Source organism: Colius striatus, chromosome 23 (assembly GCF_028858725.1).
Source record: "Colius striatus isolate bColStr4 chromosome 23, bColStr4.1.hap1, whole genome shotgun sequence".
NCBI lineage: Eukaryota > Metazoa > Chordata > Aves > Coliiformes > Coliidae > Colius > Colius striatus.
The window spans coordinates 5321528-5335211 of NC_084781.1; the positions used below are offsets into that span (position 1 = coordinate 5321528).

The window sequence follows — 13684 nt, forward strand, 5'->3', positions numbered from 1 at the left end:
TTCTGCCTAAATTGCCAGAGAACAGAGATGGTGCCCTTTCAGTTTTCACCCTCAGCAAGGCAGCGATGTAATGCTTCCACCAAGAGGGTAAGACAAATTTGAGACTCTTGGGCTAAGTTACATTATGCCTACTGCACCTCAGATCACAGTAAAACGTTTTAAGGAAAGTAATTAATTCATTAACATATGTCAAAATGAGAGGAAGCAAAATCCAGTCTAGAAAATCCAGCCTTTGCAGAAGACATTCCATTTCTTTTTTTGTCATTGGTGCCTCAGAGAGAAAATAACCTCAATGTGATAGAGAGAGGCTGCTAAGAACACAAGAGTGACAGGGGCTGCTTGAGTTCCCTAGATATTTAAAAGTGAAATGCACATATTTATTTTGTATTAATACACTGTCATTGCTTTACAGAGTCCAGCATATCAGTTGCATGTAAATACTACAGATGAAGTTGCCCAACTGGAGCTCACAAAACTAGTGCATTTATCCCAAAGCAGAGACTAAACCCTTTAACTTCTTAAAAAAATACATTAAAGAACGTACCACACACACACATATTGCACTTTTCTCCATGTGAAATTTTTACCCCATGTACATCACACCAAAGTCTCTTCAAAGGAGTCTGTCATACAAGATAATAAAGCTACTCATTACTCTAACAGTAGTGTACACAGTTCTCTTGTTAGACGTAACACAGTTGAAGGAAAAAGACGCTTCCAAGTAGTACGAAGTGGTGCCCAATGGATATTCGGCCACATTAGAAGGCACGAGGAGCCTTTTATACTAATTGGCTTAAAGGAAATAACATGAAATGTTAAATAGGCTTTTGGTTGAGGGGAAGAGTCAGTTTAAACTGCACTAAGAAACACCGTAGCTTCCCCTTTACCAGCACTGCAAAGCTCAAAGGAGCTTACAGTAGTTGGCACATCCTGATGAATGAATTGTGGAACTCAGGAGCAGAATTATTCCTGGCTTTGAGTCCTAAAGTGTACAGTAACCTGGAGTTGGCTGGGGAAGGAAGTGGTTACAGTTATGGCAGTAGCCCAGCTCCTAGAGCAGAACGGGGTTGGTCTCCATAGGTGCTGTGTGTCCCGTCAGCAGTTTTTCACTGCATAGTTCCTCGAGCGCTTAGTCTGATAATAAAGTTTCATGTGTTTATTATGCTGTGGGGTAGGGAAGAAGGAATGAAAGGATGGAACTCTTCTTTGCCTCTTTTCCTTTTCTGCAGGGCTGAAATGCCTGGCCTGTTACGCTGCAGTATTTGTCAAGCTGTTTCCCTGGCCTTGTTTGACAGTGAAGGTGTCGGGGGTTTCTGTGTTCCACAGCTGTTTACTGTGTCAGATGTGTTTTCCTTTTGAAGGGAAACCACACACTAGAAACGTTTTCCATCTCAGCTATTTAAAGTAGAGCTTTCTAGCCCTCTTTATCTTGCATCCCCTAAGTAGTTTGTGGATGTGCTCCCCATTCTCTAAGCTCCCCTTAGCTGATGCCTTGAGAAATCGCTGTGAGATCAGAGGTAGAAGCTGAGCAGTTAGGGACTGAGTCTAGCTGCACAACTGGACCGTAATCAGAGCAGGCTACAGAGCAACAACCAGGAGTTGCCTCTCTAATTGTAGCATACAGGAAGCAAGGTGTATTCTGTCACTTGTTAAAGCCTTCCCTTCTTCATAGAGGAATGCAGTGGCAGAAGTCCTACTTTTCCACATTTAAATATGGTCTTATTGCTGTAAATGTTGGCTTTTTCCACCTTTCTACACCCTCATTGTTTTTAGTATCAAAGACCTCAGCTCACCCAAGTTTCCAGCAAACAGTGGTGTTTTTCTACATATGCAATCAGCACAGTTTCTCTGCCATTCCTTGTGCTTTAATTAAGATGTGATTGTGCTTAATGTTTCCTCAGAAGACAGCTGAACTGTCTAGCTGGGAGCCTCATTTGTCTGTCATCCTGTAATGTCCCACAGTACTTCAAGGCTAGAGCCAAAACCCAAACTAGAGATCTAAACTTCTGCAGATTCCTAAGCAATCCTCCTATGACTTGCATTTGGTGACCAAAAGGTCTGGAGATGCAACTGCTTGTTGAGTTTGGTGTTTCTTGAAATGGTTGATACATCAACAGCTCGTGATGCTAAGTATTGCTGTAATACTTCCAATGTTATATACACACAGGTAATCAAAACACTAAGAAAGTTCAACATTATATTCCACATGGTGGAACGTGTGCTCTGAAGGGACTTTGGCTATAGCAAAGATATAAATGGGGTATTGTCTACTTTCTTCAGAAAAAAGCATATAGGCTGATAAAGAACTGAAAAAGGCACAGCACTATCACTTCACAGGGGTTGTTTTAAGCTCATTGTTTTTATCCTTAAGTTCTAAACCCTAAATAAGTGTCCAAATATACAAAGCTCAATAAACCACCAGCAACACATACTGAAAGTTCAAAACATGGTTTGTTTGCTTTTTCGAATGCCATGGAAGGACAGATGGACCCTACCCAGTGATCGGATCCACACAGGCCTGCCTGCAAAAGGGGGTGATTTCAAAAGCCACCCAGGTGGACTTTTTTTCTGTTTAAATGCTGATCTTTATTTTTCTCATGGTGCTTCTCACCTCTGTATCTCTGTTAGCTAATCCTTTATCCTTTAGTATTCTCTACAAACCACGGTGGTGCTCTGTGTCACTTCCAGGTATCTTTTGACAAAGTCAAGACATCACTTAGAGATCCAGAAGTTTCCCTTAGTGGACGATTAAGAGTTCCTTGGCAGGTTTGGGAAATACTGTTTACTTGCTAGCAGGAGGAAGTGAAGGCTGCCTGAGATGCCTGGTGATCTCAGAGGTTTACCCTAGAGTAGTTCCAGATCAGTAGCTTAACCAGCAATTGGATGCCAAAGTGCAACTTTCCTTTAATTCTACCTTACGCTACTGTTTCAAGGGTACTCGAGGCGCCGTCAGCGCAGACCAAAATCTACCCTGAATTTCAATGAAAACTATTGCTTTTATTGCCAATGAGTATGATGCAATGTGCACTTAAACTTGTTTCTCCCAGTGAACGCTAGAGGAATGCTGACAAACTCCCTGATTTATTTTTTCAGAAGGGGCTACTTCCTTCCTCTAAAATTCACTCTTTTTGCCGCCTCCTACGCAAACTAGTTCTTTGTGGGATGAAACTGCACTATCCATTCTCTAGCCCCTGCCACCAGCAAGAGGAGCCAGTAACCAAACATTTCTTGCCACCTCCTCCTTTTTTTTTCTGGTCAGGTGGATTTTTAGTGCCCCTGTTAATTCAAGGGCTGAAAAATGACCATGAAGTTTGGGGTGGGAATAAAAACCAAAAATTCACATGCTTCTCTTCCACTCTCAGCTTAGTCACCCCATGGTATTAATTCACCAGGACATAGCCACTGTGCTGGGGATCTACAGTCTCCATCATTTCACAATCAAAGAGTCCAGGCAATTCCGAGAGGGTTAATGCATCATAGTTTGACTGGGACTCGTGAGATGCTGAGCTGCTCTGGCTGTCAGGCAATGCTACACTGCTCTGTTGTGCTGGGTCCATGGAATACTGGCACTGGTCTGGATAGTCTGGCTCAGAAGAGGTGACAACAGGCAATTCAGAAGTCTGATATGAGTATTGTAAGGACTTGGCTGGCTGCTGCACCTGAACTGGTGATGACAAGCGCGATGAGCTGGTGATCTGGGAGGATGGCAACGTATCCAGCTGTACCTTCTGATATTGACCGAGGAAGGGGTCGTATTGCATTTGTTCTGAGGAAGGCTCCATCAGAGGGCTCAGAGGCTGCTGCAAGCCGAACTGGGTTGCTTGCTGCTGCTGCTCCTCCTCCTGGCATGAAAGTGGCAGTTGACTTGACCTTGGGTATGAGCTCTCAGCTATTTGCATCTGGTTAAAATAGGCCTGCAGCTGGGACTGCTTCTGGAGAAAGAGTCTCTTCTGATGCAGCCTGAATCAAGGACATAAACAGCAATTATTTTCTGAAGCATTAAGGTGCTAGTGTGAACCCTGCATGCTACTCACTCAGACAGTTCCAGCAGGTAGTGAAGTACAGAATTGGAAAATTCCCAGGTCATCTTGTTTATTACATTTTACAGCAGGTTAGGATCTTCGCCTTTTGGCAAATATGCAGAGGCTCCTCTTGCAGGTAACCTGTAAAGGCTGCTCCTTTTGGTAACCTTTTTAATTGCCTAGAGATTTGGCCTGTCCAATGAAGTTAACACTGGATTGTTTAATTGTTTTTTTTTCTGCAAATAAGATGCAGTGTATTTGTATTTGAAGCCATTCACTGAGATGTGGAACTCGGGAGCTGAAGACTTGAGTATCCTTGGCTACTAATGGAAATGAACAGTCTCCTTCCTCCCTTATTCTTTTGTTATTCCTGAAAGTAAGAATGAATAACTTCTCTGCATAGTTTGAAAGTTTCTTACCTGTGCTCCTGTAACTGCTGTTCCAGACTCCGGGGCAATTCTTTGCAGTATAGCTGGCAAGTATTCTGAGCTTTTGATAGTAGAGTGGGTTTCTCCAAGAAAAAACAAGATGGTTTAAATGGCATTTGATTTAGTGCATTAGTCCAGAAAGCAAGTCAAAGACTGTCTACCCTTATGACAGTGTAATTGCTCTGTTCCACTTTCAGGAGCTGTCAATAGAGGTACTATCTATAAGCACAGCCACTATCATCTGTTGATTTCTAACCTGTAAACAAAGAATATCTTTGTGTGACAGGTTATACTGTGCAGTTCCACAGAGAGATTTCTTCAAGGGAAAGAGAAGGTGCAACCTGGAAACATTTTTACAAATAAACTTAATGCTACATGCAAATGGCTTTTAACAAATTTAGAGGTGGAGAGGCAGGGCACAGAGAAGCACTAAGCCCCAGGGGTCAGCTCCTCAGATGCTGATGCACAACCCTTCTGTGGTGCGACATGGCTAATAGGTATTTACTGGCAGTTACTTCAAATTGCTTTAATAACACTATATAGTAACAGTAGGAAACCAGTAGTGATATGGTAGACATTTTGCATAATTAGGGTCAGCATCTGACAAAGGATGAACACTGCACAGTCTCAAATTCAGCTGTTCTCTGCTAATTTAGCCTCTGACTGATTTTCCTAAGTAAGAAGATCTAAAAGGCCAGTCTTCTGTGTAGCAGCTGTAGCTGGTTTAAAGCAGTGGAGGGGAGGTGTAGTACCTGGAGCCTATGTTGTAAGTACTGTGTTTCTAAGCTCTGCCGTCTGGATAATAACGGAGGATGTGCACCATTAGGGAAAGCAGATGCAGCTTCTTGCTGCTGGTGAGATGCTTCCTCCTGCAGAGAGAAGAGGAACAAGTTTTATCCTCACAAAAGGCTCTTCTGCCTCCACCCCTTCTTCAGGGATTTCCCCTGACAGGTTTCATCCTTGCCCTATGGACTGGTCTCTGACACCTCCCTCCTTCACTGCATGTTGAAGAGCCTAAGTGATAGTTCAAAGCTCTTATCTGTGCTGCAAAATCACAAAGGCCTAGATCTGTAACCAAAACAGTATTACATATAATATATTTTCTGACTTGCCTTCTGAAATAGCAAAAGGTACAGGGTTAGAAAACCCTCCACACTCTGACAGTACTTTTGTGCAGCTCTTGTTTCCCAGCTTCAAAAAAGGAGGAGAAAAGCTTTCAATAGTGGTAAGGAGGATAGACAAGGAGTAGGCACCTCTAGCAAGCTGGAGGGTGCTGACATGTTAGGGGAGTGAATCATTGTCATGAGAATATCATGAGCACTGTAACATGTTTATATCAAATGAGGAGAATCCTCGTGAAAACATTACAGCTTTGTGGCTGTTGGAACTGAAGTTTTCCAGTAACAGCTGGAGCTTCAATAGCAGGCTTCATCTAGAACATTAGATGCTTATGGTGCCTCTGTACTTAACTGTTTTATTCCTGGGGTTTAACAGAAATGCATTATTCTTGTTTGCTGTGACCTGTTTAATGGGAAAGAAGTAACTCGGAAGCTGGTACACTGTATTGCTCTAGGCAAAACAGGCTAACATCACTTAGTTTTGGTACTTAGAATTATACTAGACTAGCTCCAACAGGGAAAGATGTTATTGAGCTCTGTTAAATCTAAAACATCCTTCAGATTAAAAACAGTAATCAAATGTTTGCTTCCTAAAGCTAACAAGGCTATTTCACTGACAGCAGGATGGAGAAGAAGGGTGAAAAGGCAAGTCTGCAAATGCCCATTCTGTAGTTTGCAGAGGACAGAAAGAAGAAGGTATCTTTATCTGTGAGTTATTCTCAGATCTCCAGAACACTTTATCCTTTCATTATCTGTCTCAAAGCCTTACCACTGGACAGATGGAGCTTGATTTCTGGTTGAAGTACCTGGGGAGGACTATTAATGAGGTCCTGCAACTGGGTGGCAGTTGATGCCAGAGAAGGTTCTTCTTCTGGTCCCATCTGTTCATACAGCAACTGGACTTTGTTCAGCTCCAGGATTCCTTTGGTTCGTGCCAGGTTCTGGAGGTGCTGTCTGAATGCTACAATTCCTGGAGAACATTTGAGCAAAACCCTGGTCAGAAAATCTGTTAATTTGTATCTAGTTAGCACAGTACATGTAAAATAAGCTGAGTAGTAAGAGTCTGTGTATGGAGTACCTTTACTACCGTGTCTAGCTGCAGTGTGTCATGACAATGGTTACAATTACCTTGTGTGAGGGAGGTGTCAGAAGCTCTGCGCCCCTCTCGGAAACTGACAGGAGAGCGGTTGTGGGTCTCTCGCTTCTGGGAGGTGAGTGCCTGCATGGCTGGATTGGCAGGTCTCAGACCTATGAAAGGTGGGGTCATTCTGGCTGTTTGTTGGCTGGTTAGCACCATTTCTTTCAAGGAAGGGGTGTCCTCCAGGAATTTAATATCTCTGTGAATGGATCCCATGTCATACTCTGATTCAATACTGCCCAGAGATGAGTTTTCATCCAATGAATACACTTTTCCTGTGACAAAAACCAAAAGCCAGAATGAAAGTGCATCAGTAATTTTGCAAAGCAAAGGAAGTGCCACGGGCTTAAGCTATTCCTGCCAACACTGAGAGTCTTGGAGGAAATGAAACAAAACAAACCAATCAAGTTCCATAAAGTAGTTATTTAACACTTGCAGTACTAGAATGGGGATTTGCTGCTGGTTTTTACTTTCTCGTGGCACTAAGATGCTACAGAGATGATGTTCACTGGCTTGTCTGGAGAGTGTCGAGTGGTTTGTTTTGTTGTTTGTTTCTTTCCCCCGTGGATATTCCTGACAAGACTGTAGCTTGAGCTGAAAGGCTTGGTCATCTTGCAAGTTTTGGGACACCTGAGAATCCAGAGGTTTTGCTTCCCCACTGTTGTCTGCCTGTGTATCTTCAGGAGAAATGATTTGGGGATATTTTGTAACGTGAAAAAGAACAAGCAGACTTGACAGGCTTTACCAGTTGCTACTGGGGTTGTATGATGACTGTAGCCAGCTGTATATTTGCTGCTTTGGTTTCATACTGCCTGTATAGCAGGTTTTGGGGTGCTTTGTTATGGTCTTTTTTTCGCTTTGGCCTTTATAGCAAATATTAAGTAACAAACCCAAAAAACTCTGTCTTGTGCTTGTCAGTCCTAAGACCTCGTGGTTTTCATCCTGGGCTTAATAGATTGAGTGCTGAAAGCAGGATACAAGCTTTGTAATGTCTGTGCTAACGTTTGTACCTGTGCCTGGCATCATCACCAGCTGGTTGGTAACTTCTGCCAGGGTGTGACGTCGCTTCCCACAGCGAGCTGCTCGAAGGGCTGCAAATGCCTGTGCAGGGTCATCTTCTGATTCTCCTTCTGTCTCTATTCCTTCATCAATAGAAGTTTCCATCATGCTGGTAGGCAATGATTGGCACCCTTTCCTAATCACCACAGGAGGCACGGGATCGAGCAGGCAGCCATTTACCTAAATGGCACAAGGAAAGGATGGACAACTTTCACTTATGTGCACAGAGCATCACCCCAAAGTGCAAGAAGTCTCTGCCTGTAATGTAGGAATGTCAGCAAAGCACACAAGAGGCAGATTAGTGATCAATAAAAGATACAGCTGTTGAAAGTTAGGTACAAGAGATCAGTAGAAAAAGAATCTGTAATACACTCAGAGAATACTTAAATTTAGGGGAACAGGCTCAATGTGTTGTCCAGCTAGTACGAGAAACACACAAATCAAGAGTTTAGATACTAAAAGTTTCTGTGTTTGACTTGCTGTCTATCTTGAGAAGTTACCCAAGAATGAGAACTCGCCAGAGTTTTGGACACAGCATATGCTTAAGAGTAAGTGCCTGGGAGCAGGTTGGGACACTGGGTCTTTGAGGAAAAGGCTACTGAAAGCAGAGAGAAGCAGCAGGGTTCTCTAGTTCAGCTACCTGCAAGCATGAAGACACAGGAGGCATACTAAGGTCAATGAAGGGTCATTGGTTTGGATTAGCAAGTGCTCTGGCCCTGACTCCACAGTTCTTTGTGCTAGGATGACGAACTCTACCTTGTCAGTAGGAACTGATCTTCAATTAATAGTGAAGAGCTACAGGTATGGCTAGCTGTGCTTTCACTGGGCACTCATCTAAAAGGCAACAATCCTTTTTAGCCTAATGATTTTCAACAAAACAGTAGGGTGACATTAAGCTGTACCTTTGGAGTCTCAACTCTTTCTTCCTCCATAAATGCCGTCTCTCCCTGGCAGCTGGATGGAGGGAATGAAAAGGCTTCTGTTCCTGAAGCTGAAGTAAGACCTGGAGACTGCAACAGCCTTGCACTTTGTGAATGCAAGTTAACTGAGGGTACCACAGCTTGTGCCTAAAAAAGATTTTAACAGCTCTAAAACTGGAACGATTTTAGGTAGAAAACAACGTGTAATGTCACAACCCAACACATCTAGATCTTAGACTTCAAAAAAAGCAACACATCCCCCAAAACAGACAAACATGAAACCTCAAATATCATTAAGCTTACTACTTCTTGAAGCCAAGCACTTAGCAGGAGTAGCGACAATGTTTGAGACCTTCCAACTTCTGACATGCTAGAATTCCTTCAGTAAATAATCCCTTAATATTACCAAGAGGCATAGGGCTAGTTTCAGGGACTTTTCCAACATGCACTGATGCCTGTAGGCAAAAGCATGAGAAAGAATAGCACAAGCTGGATCTGAAAGAAGATATTTTAACAGAGGGAGGACTGTTGAAGGGAGAAGTGTGCCTCAGGGAAGGCAAGCAAGGCGCAATTAGGGAAACCATGCTCTTCACTGTTCCTTAACCTTAAGTTCCTGAAGTGCAGTATCCACATAAAAGGAAACAAGCAGCCTCATACAGGAGCCTGTGGTGCCACCATGTGTGAAAACAAATTATCTTGTTACCCAGGATAACTGCAAGATTGCTTGTAGTCCTAAGGAAAAAGTGGTAATGTGCCTATAAAGTACAGAAATCTAGTACAATAAGGAACTGCCTCCTAGAAGGATTTTTCTTCCTCCCTGTTCATCTGTTTCCACCTGTTTTCAATAACTCTTTTGCTTAATAATCTGCTTTTGAATACTGTGTCTTTATCATTACAACTATCTAAGAAAATAGATGGCTTTAATCTGTCAGCAACGTTGTTCCTGGACCTGTGTTTTCATAGCTGAAGAGATTTATCTTTCATTTTGACAGATTCCAAAGCCAAATCACATCTTGCTGCCTCAAGGAAAAAGAGAGCAGCACAGTTATGATTTCTTCTGGAAGTGGAGTCTGGGCTTCTACATAGCAGCAATACAGCATCTAGGAGGCTGTGAACTTGGGAGAATATTTACTTGAGAGCACAATAAATCCGAGTCATCTTAGGCCAAGTCTTTCATGTTTCCAGTTAGGCACTCATAGAAATCAAAAGCTGTACAATGTCTGTGTATCTTAATGAAACAAAAGAACACATTAAAACCCCCTGAGAATTATTGGAATAAGACACGATAAACTGTACATGACCTTTCATTCTGAAGGAAATGACTAGGGAAGAAACAGACTGAATAGCCTTAGAGCCTGTGCTGAATCAGTCAGTATAATTAGAGAGGATACTAAGTGGCCAGCCTTCCGCAGTGGAAGGGCTGGCACCAGATGTAAGGAGCACCCAGAATTGCTCTTGATAAAATACACGTGACATCCTTAAGACTTAAATCAATTAGTCAGTCGTCACATTGGCTCTGTGCACATAGAGGCTTTGCAGCTGTGCTGCGGTCTCCCATGAAATTGGACTCCTGCTGGGTCACAGAAGGGAAAAATGGTGCAAAGCTTAAAAGAAATGACATTATTTAGGAACAAGTCTCTGAGTCCTGAGCCATTAAGAGTCTCACGACGATATTTTTATCAGGTACTTAAGATATCACAGGGAACCAGCATCTTAATGTAAGAGGTTGAGAGTAGTATTTTCTTTTGGGTACCTCTTTATTATTCCTTGCCATGCTTCATTTTCTGGGAGACAGAATGCATATCTAGGGAACAGCAGGGGAGAAAGTAGTTTTGTTTTCAACGAGTCCCTTTAGAGTGCCTGTGTCTGTACACTAAGTAGAGCCTGCATGCTTTTACCCTCATGCTAGCACAGCTCTCCATAAATTCAACAGCTCGTTTGTCAATCACATTAAAGATACTCCAAGTGTTGCACAGTCTCCAGAAATGGCATTTCTCTAACATTTTAACCCTTGACTTCCCAGCAAAAAAGTCTGAAATTCTCAAAAGTGGAAGTGTGCCAATTAGAAGCACAAGCACAGTGCTTTCCCTTTAACTGGGAAATAAACTGGGAGTTAAAAGCTAAATCACAGATACCCATTGAAGCCAAAACCATTGTTTGCATTTTGGGCTTCAGAATGCAGTCAACTTCCCTTTCTCATTTACAACTTATCCAGTCCCCTCCAAACTTCCCTTTTCTCTTTTTTTTTCACCCTTTTTCTCTGGGGGTGGGGAGAAAGCAGCAGGAGCAGTTGTAGGAGGCATGCCAGACAACTGATTTGTCATCATACACTTCTGACTGGAGGCAAATCCAAAACTGTCTTTCCAAAATGATACTGCAAGTCTACATACTACAGCAATCAGAAAACATCACTGGATTCTAAGTGAATCTGTGTAAAAACACCATTTTGAAAGAGAAGGTCTTGCAGAGCCTTAAGCTCACCTCTTAAAGGAATGAAAACCTACCTTGGCTACTGCCTGCTCAGCGATGGTGCTTGGCCGCCGCTGGCGAGCATCAAGTCTCTGTTCCACGGGGAAGCTACTCCGATGTGATTTGAGTCTTTCCACTAACAAGTAATAGATAGCAGCAAAGTGGTTATAGCTCTTGTTCTGCAGAGACTGAAAAGGAAAAGCACAGAAGTGCCAAATATTCATTATCTTTTATGTTCTAGAAGACCAGGAAGAAGAAAAAGTTGCCACCTGGGGTGGAGGGCGGGGGGAAGATATTTTGAGTTTCTTTTACCTCAACAGTTTTCTGTTGGTCTATTCCAAGGCTGTGCATTAGCCGTAAGACCTGCTCATTATACTCTCCAATGGAAGGCTCATTCTCCTCTCCTGGTGGATAAAGAATGGGTCTCTGTGCAGGAACTTCTATAAGCATCCACTTGTGCTCCTTAATCTGAGCAATAGTTAACCGTTTGGATGGGTCTAGGACCAACATTCTCCTAATCAGATGTTCACATTCTGTTGGGAAAAAAAGTGATTACCAATCTGGTACGTGGAGCTCGCATCAGCATCTCACATCTCACATCAGCATCAGCCACAAAATGTGCACTTTTTTGCTTTTATTTAGCAGATACTGTCAAAACCAGAAGACACCCAGTCTGTGACTTAAACTTGACAGTGATATTGCTCTCAGCATATTTCTACAATAGGATGAAAGTTAACTGCTACAGAGATGTCCCCCTCTCTCCCCCAGTGCATCCCCATATTTCTGTTCAGAGTAGGATGGCAGACCCTTCAGCTTCCATTTCCACACTCTCCCTGCCCGTGGGCACAGCCACACTGTCATCTCCACACACAGTGCTGGGATATCTGCATTGGTGAGCCTAGCAGCATCCTGACTGCCAAAGTGTACAGCTTAGCTAAACCTTTTTTGTATTTCTTCACAAAATAAGTACTCTGTCCAGTGTGCAGACACATCACCCTTTGCTATGTTACAACAGAGATCATTCTAGAAGCTACCCAAGGTTTACCCTACTGAAAGCCTAAGAGGACACACTGTTACCTTCTGACATAAAGTAAGGGATCCTGAACCTTCCTTCAAGAACTCGTTGCCTCAGTATGGGGAGCGTTGGTCCATCAAAAGGCAATGCTCCACAGACCAAAACATAAAGCACTACACCCATGCTCTGTAAGAAAGAGAACACTCATTTCATTTTTCAAGCTCCAAGCAAAGCCTCTGAGGTTGCCTAGCCAAATCCTGTCTCACAGAAAAATCAAACTCGTGCTCTGCAAACACAGGAACTTTATGCAAAAAGGAGTTAGACTTGTGAAGATTCCCTAAACATTAAAAACACTCAGCTAACCCAAAATGGCTAGGCTTGCAGTACCTTGTGCTGATAAGCAGGTAAGCTGAAGTGTAATGGGTTAGAGACTCTGGCTGCTAGCAGGAAGCTCCACACAGATGACTGAATGATACCTGAAAAGTGAGTCCCAGCTTCAGGTGAGAATTAGAAATACTTTATCAATCTCAATGTTGTTCAAACAAAAAACAAGCCTCAGACAGCAGCTGCTCAGAATAAGAAACTGTAACCTTTTGTATTTACCAATCTGCAAAGACCTGGATAAGAGACATACTAGTAACTTCAGTTACAGTCAGCTTCAGGGGAACACCAGCTAATAATTCTGCACTGCTCTGTGCAGTGCTGAGCATGAGGGAGTATTTAATAGAAGCAAGAGGAGACAATCTGGGCACGAGCTCCTCTGCAACTGCTAGACTAATTTTTGGAAGTATGGAAGCTAACTGGCACTGCAAGTGGAAACTGTCTTGCAGTATATGCCAAAAAAAACCCAGCACCACGCTAGATGAAATAACTACAGCAGAACTGAACTTCCAGCCACTCCGTTGGTGCAGAGAGCCACAGCTCTGTTCAAAAAGCAGATATTCAACATTCACTTGAAACCTTTGTAAGTGTGCAGAGATTTTAAAATTAAATATATATTACAGTAAGTCCCTTCCTTCCTCAACCTGCCAAAAACTGAACTGCCCAGAGCTGCGTTCCTCCTGCACGCTTAGCGCTTCCAGCAAACCTGTTAGGTGACTGGATGTTGCAAAGAGAAAACAGAAACCTTAACTCATCTCAGAAGATAAGTGAAGATGATGATGATTTTAGCTTAAATACAAACACACATGTGCTTCTCTTTGTAGACAGGCAGGCAGATTCTGGTAACGACTGAGGATCTTATATATTTAAAGAATGTTTGCCAAAGTTCAGAGACTCACTTCTGACGTTCAACTAGGGTCTGTTTGAAACAGTTTTTATTTGGTAATGCAAGTAGATTAATTTAAATAAGATTAGCAGCTGAAAGGTGGCTTTCCATGAACTGCCCTGTTTGTGTAACAGGCTCTGACCAAAATGTCAGCGCTCGTGTTGTTATGCTACATGCAATATTATCACTGCAAACCTGATGCCAGACCAGAGACTGCCAAATTGTACTGTCTCTGGTTTCTTTAGGAT

General features: G+C 42.7%; 1 protein-coding gene across 2 annotated transcripts in view; it reads right to left on the reverse strand.

Annotated features, from left to right (window-relative positions):
• Positions 1–353: 353 nt before the first annotated feature.
• The window catches only part of SIK2 (salt inducible kinase 2), a 36670-nt gene continuing 23339 nt past the window's right edge, over positions 354–13684 (reverse strand). For both annotated transcript variants that reach the window (XM_062014162.1, XM_062014164.1), the window contains 10 exons: positions 12232–12355; positions 11467–11687; positions 11190–11342; positions 8668–8832; positions 7717–7945; positions 6697–6981; positions 6375–6538; positions 5203–5319; positions 4442–4533; positions 354–3960 (listed from right to left, as the gene is read on the reverse strand). In XM_062014162.1, the coding sequence (XP_061870146.1) occupies positions 3381–3960; positions 4442–4533; positions 5203–5319; positions 6375–6538; positions 6697–6981; positions 7717–7945; positions 8668–8832; positions 11190–11342; positions 11467–11687; positions 12232–12355 (2130 nt within the window). In that variant the 3' untranslated portion in view covers positions 354–3380. The remainder of the gene's footprint in view (positions 3961–4441; positions 4534–5202; positions 5320–6374; positions 6539–6696; positions 6982–7716; positions 7946–8667; positions 8833–11189; positions 11343–11466; positions 11688–12231; positions 12356–13684) is intronic.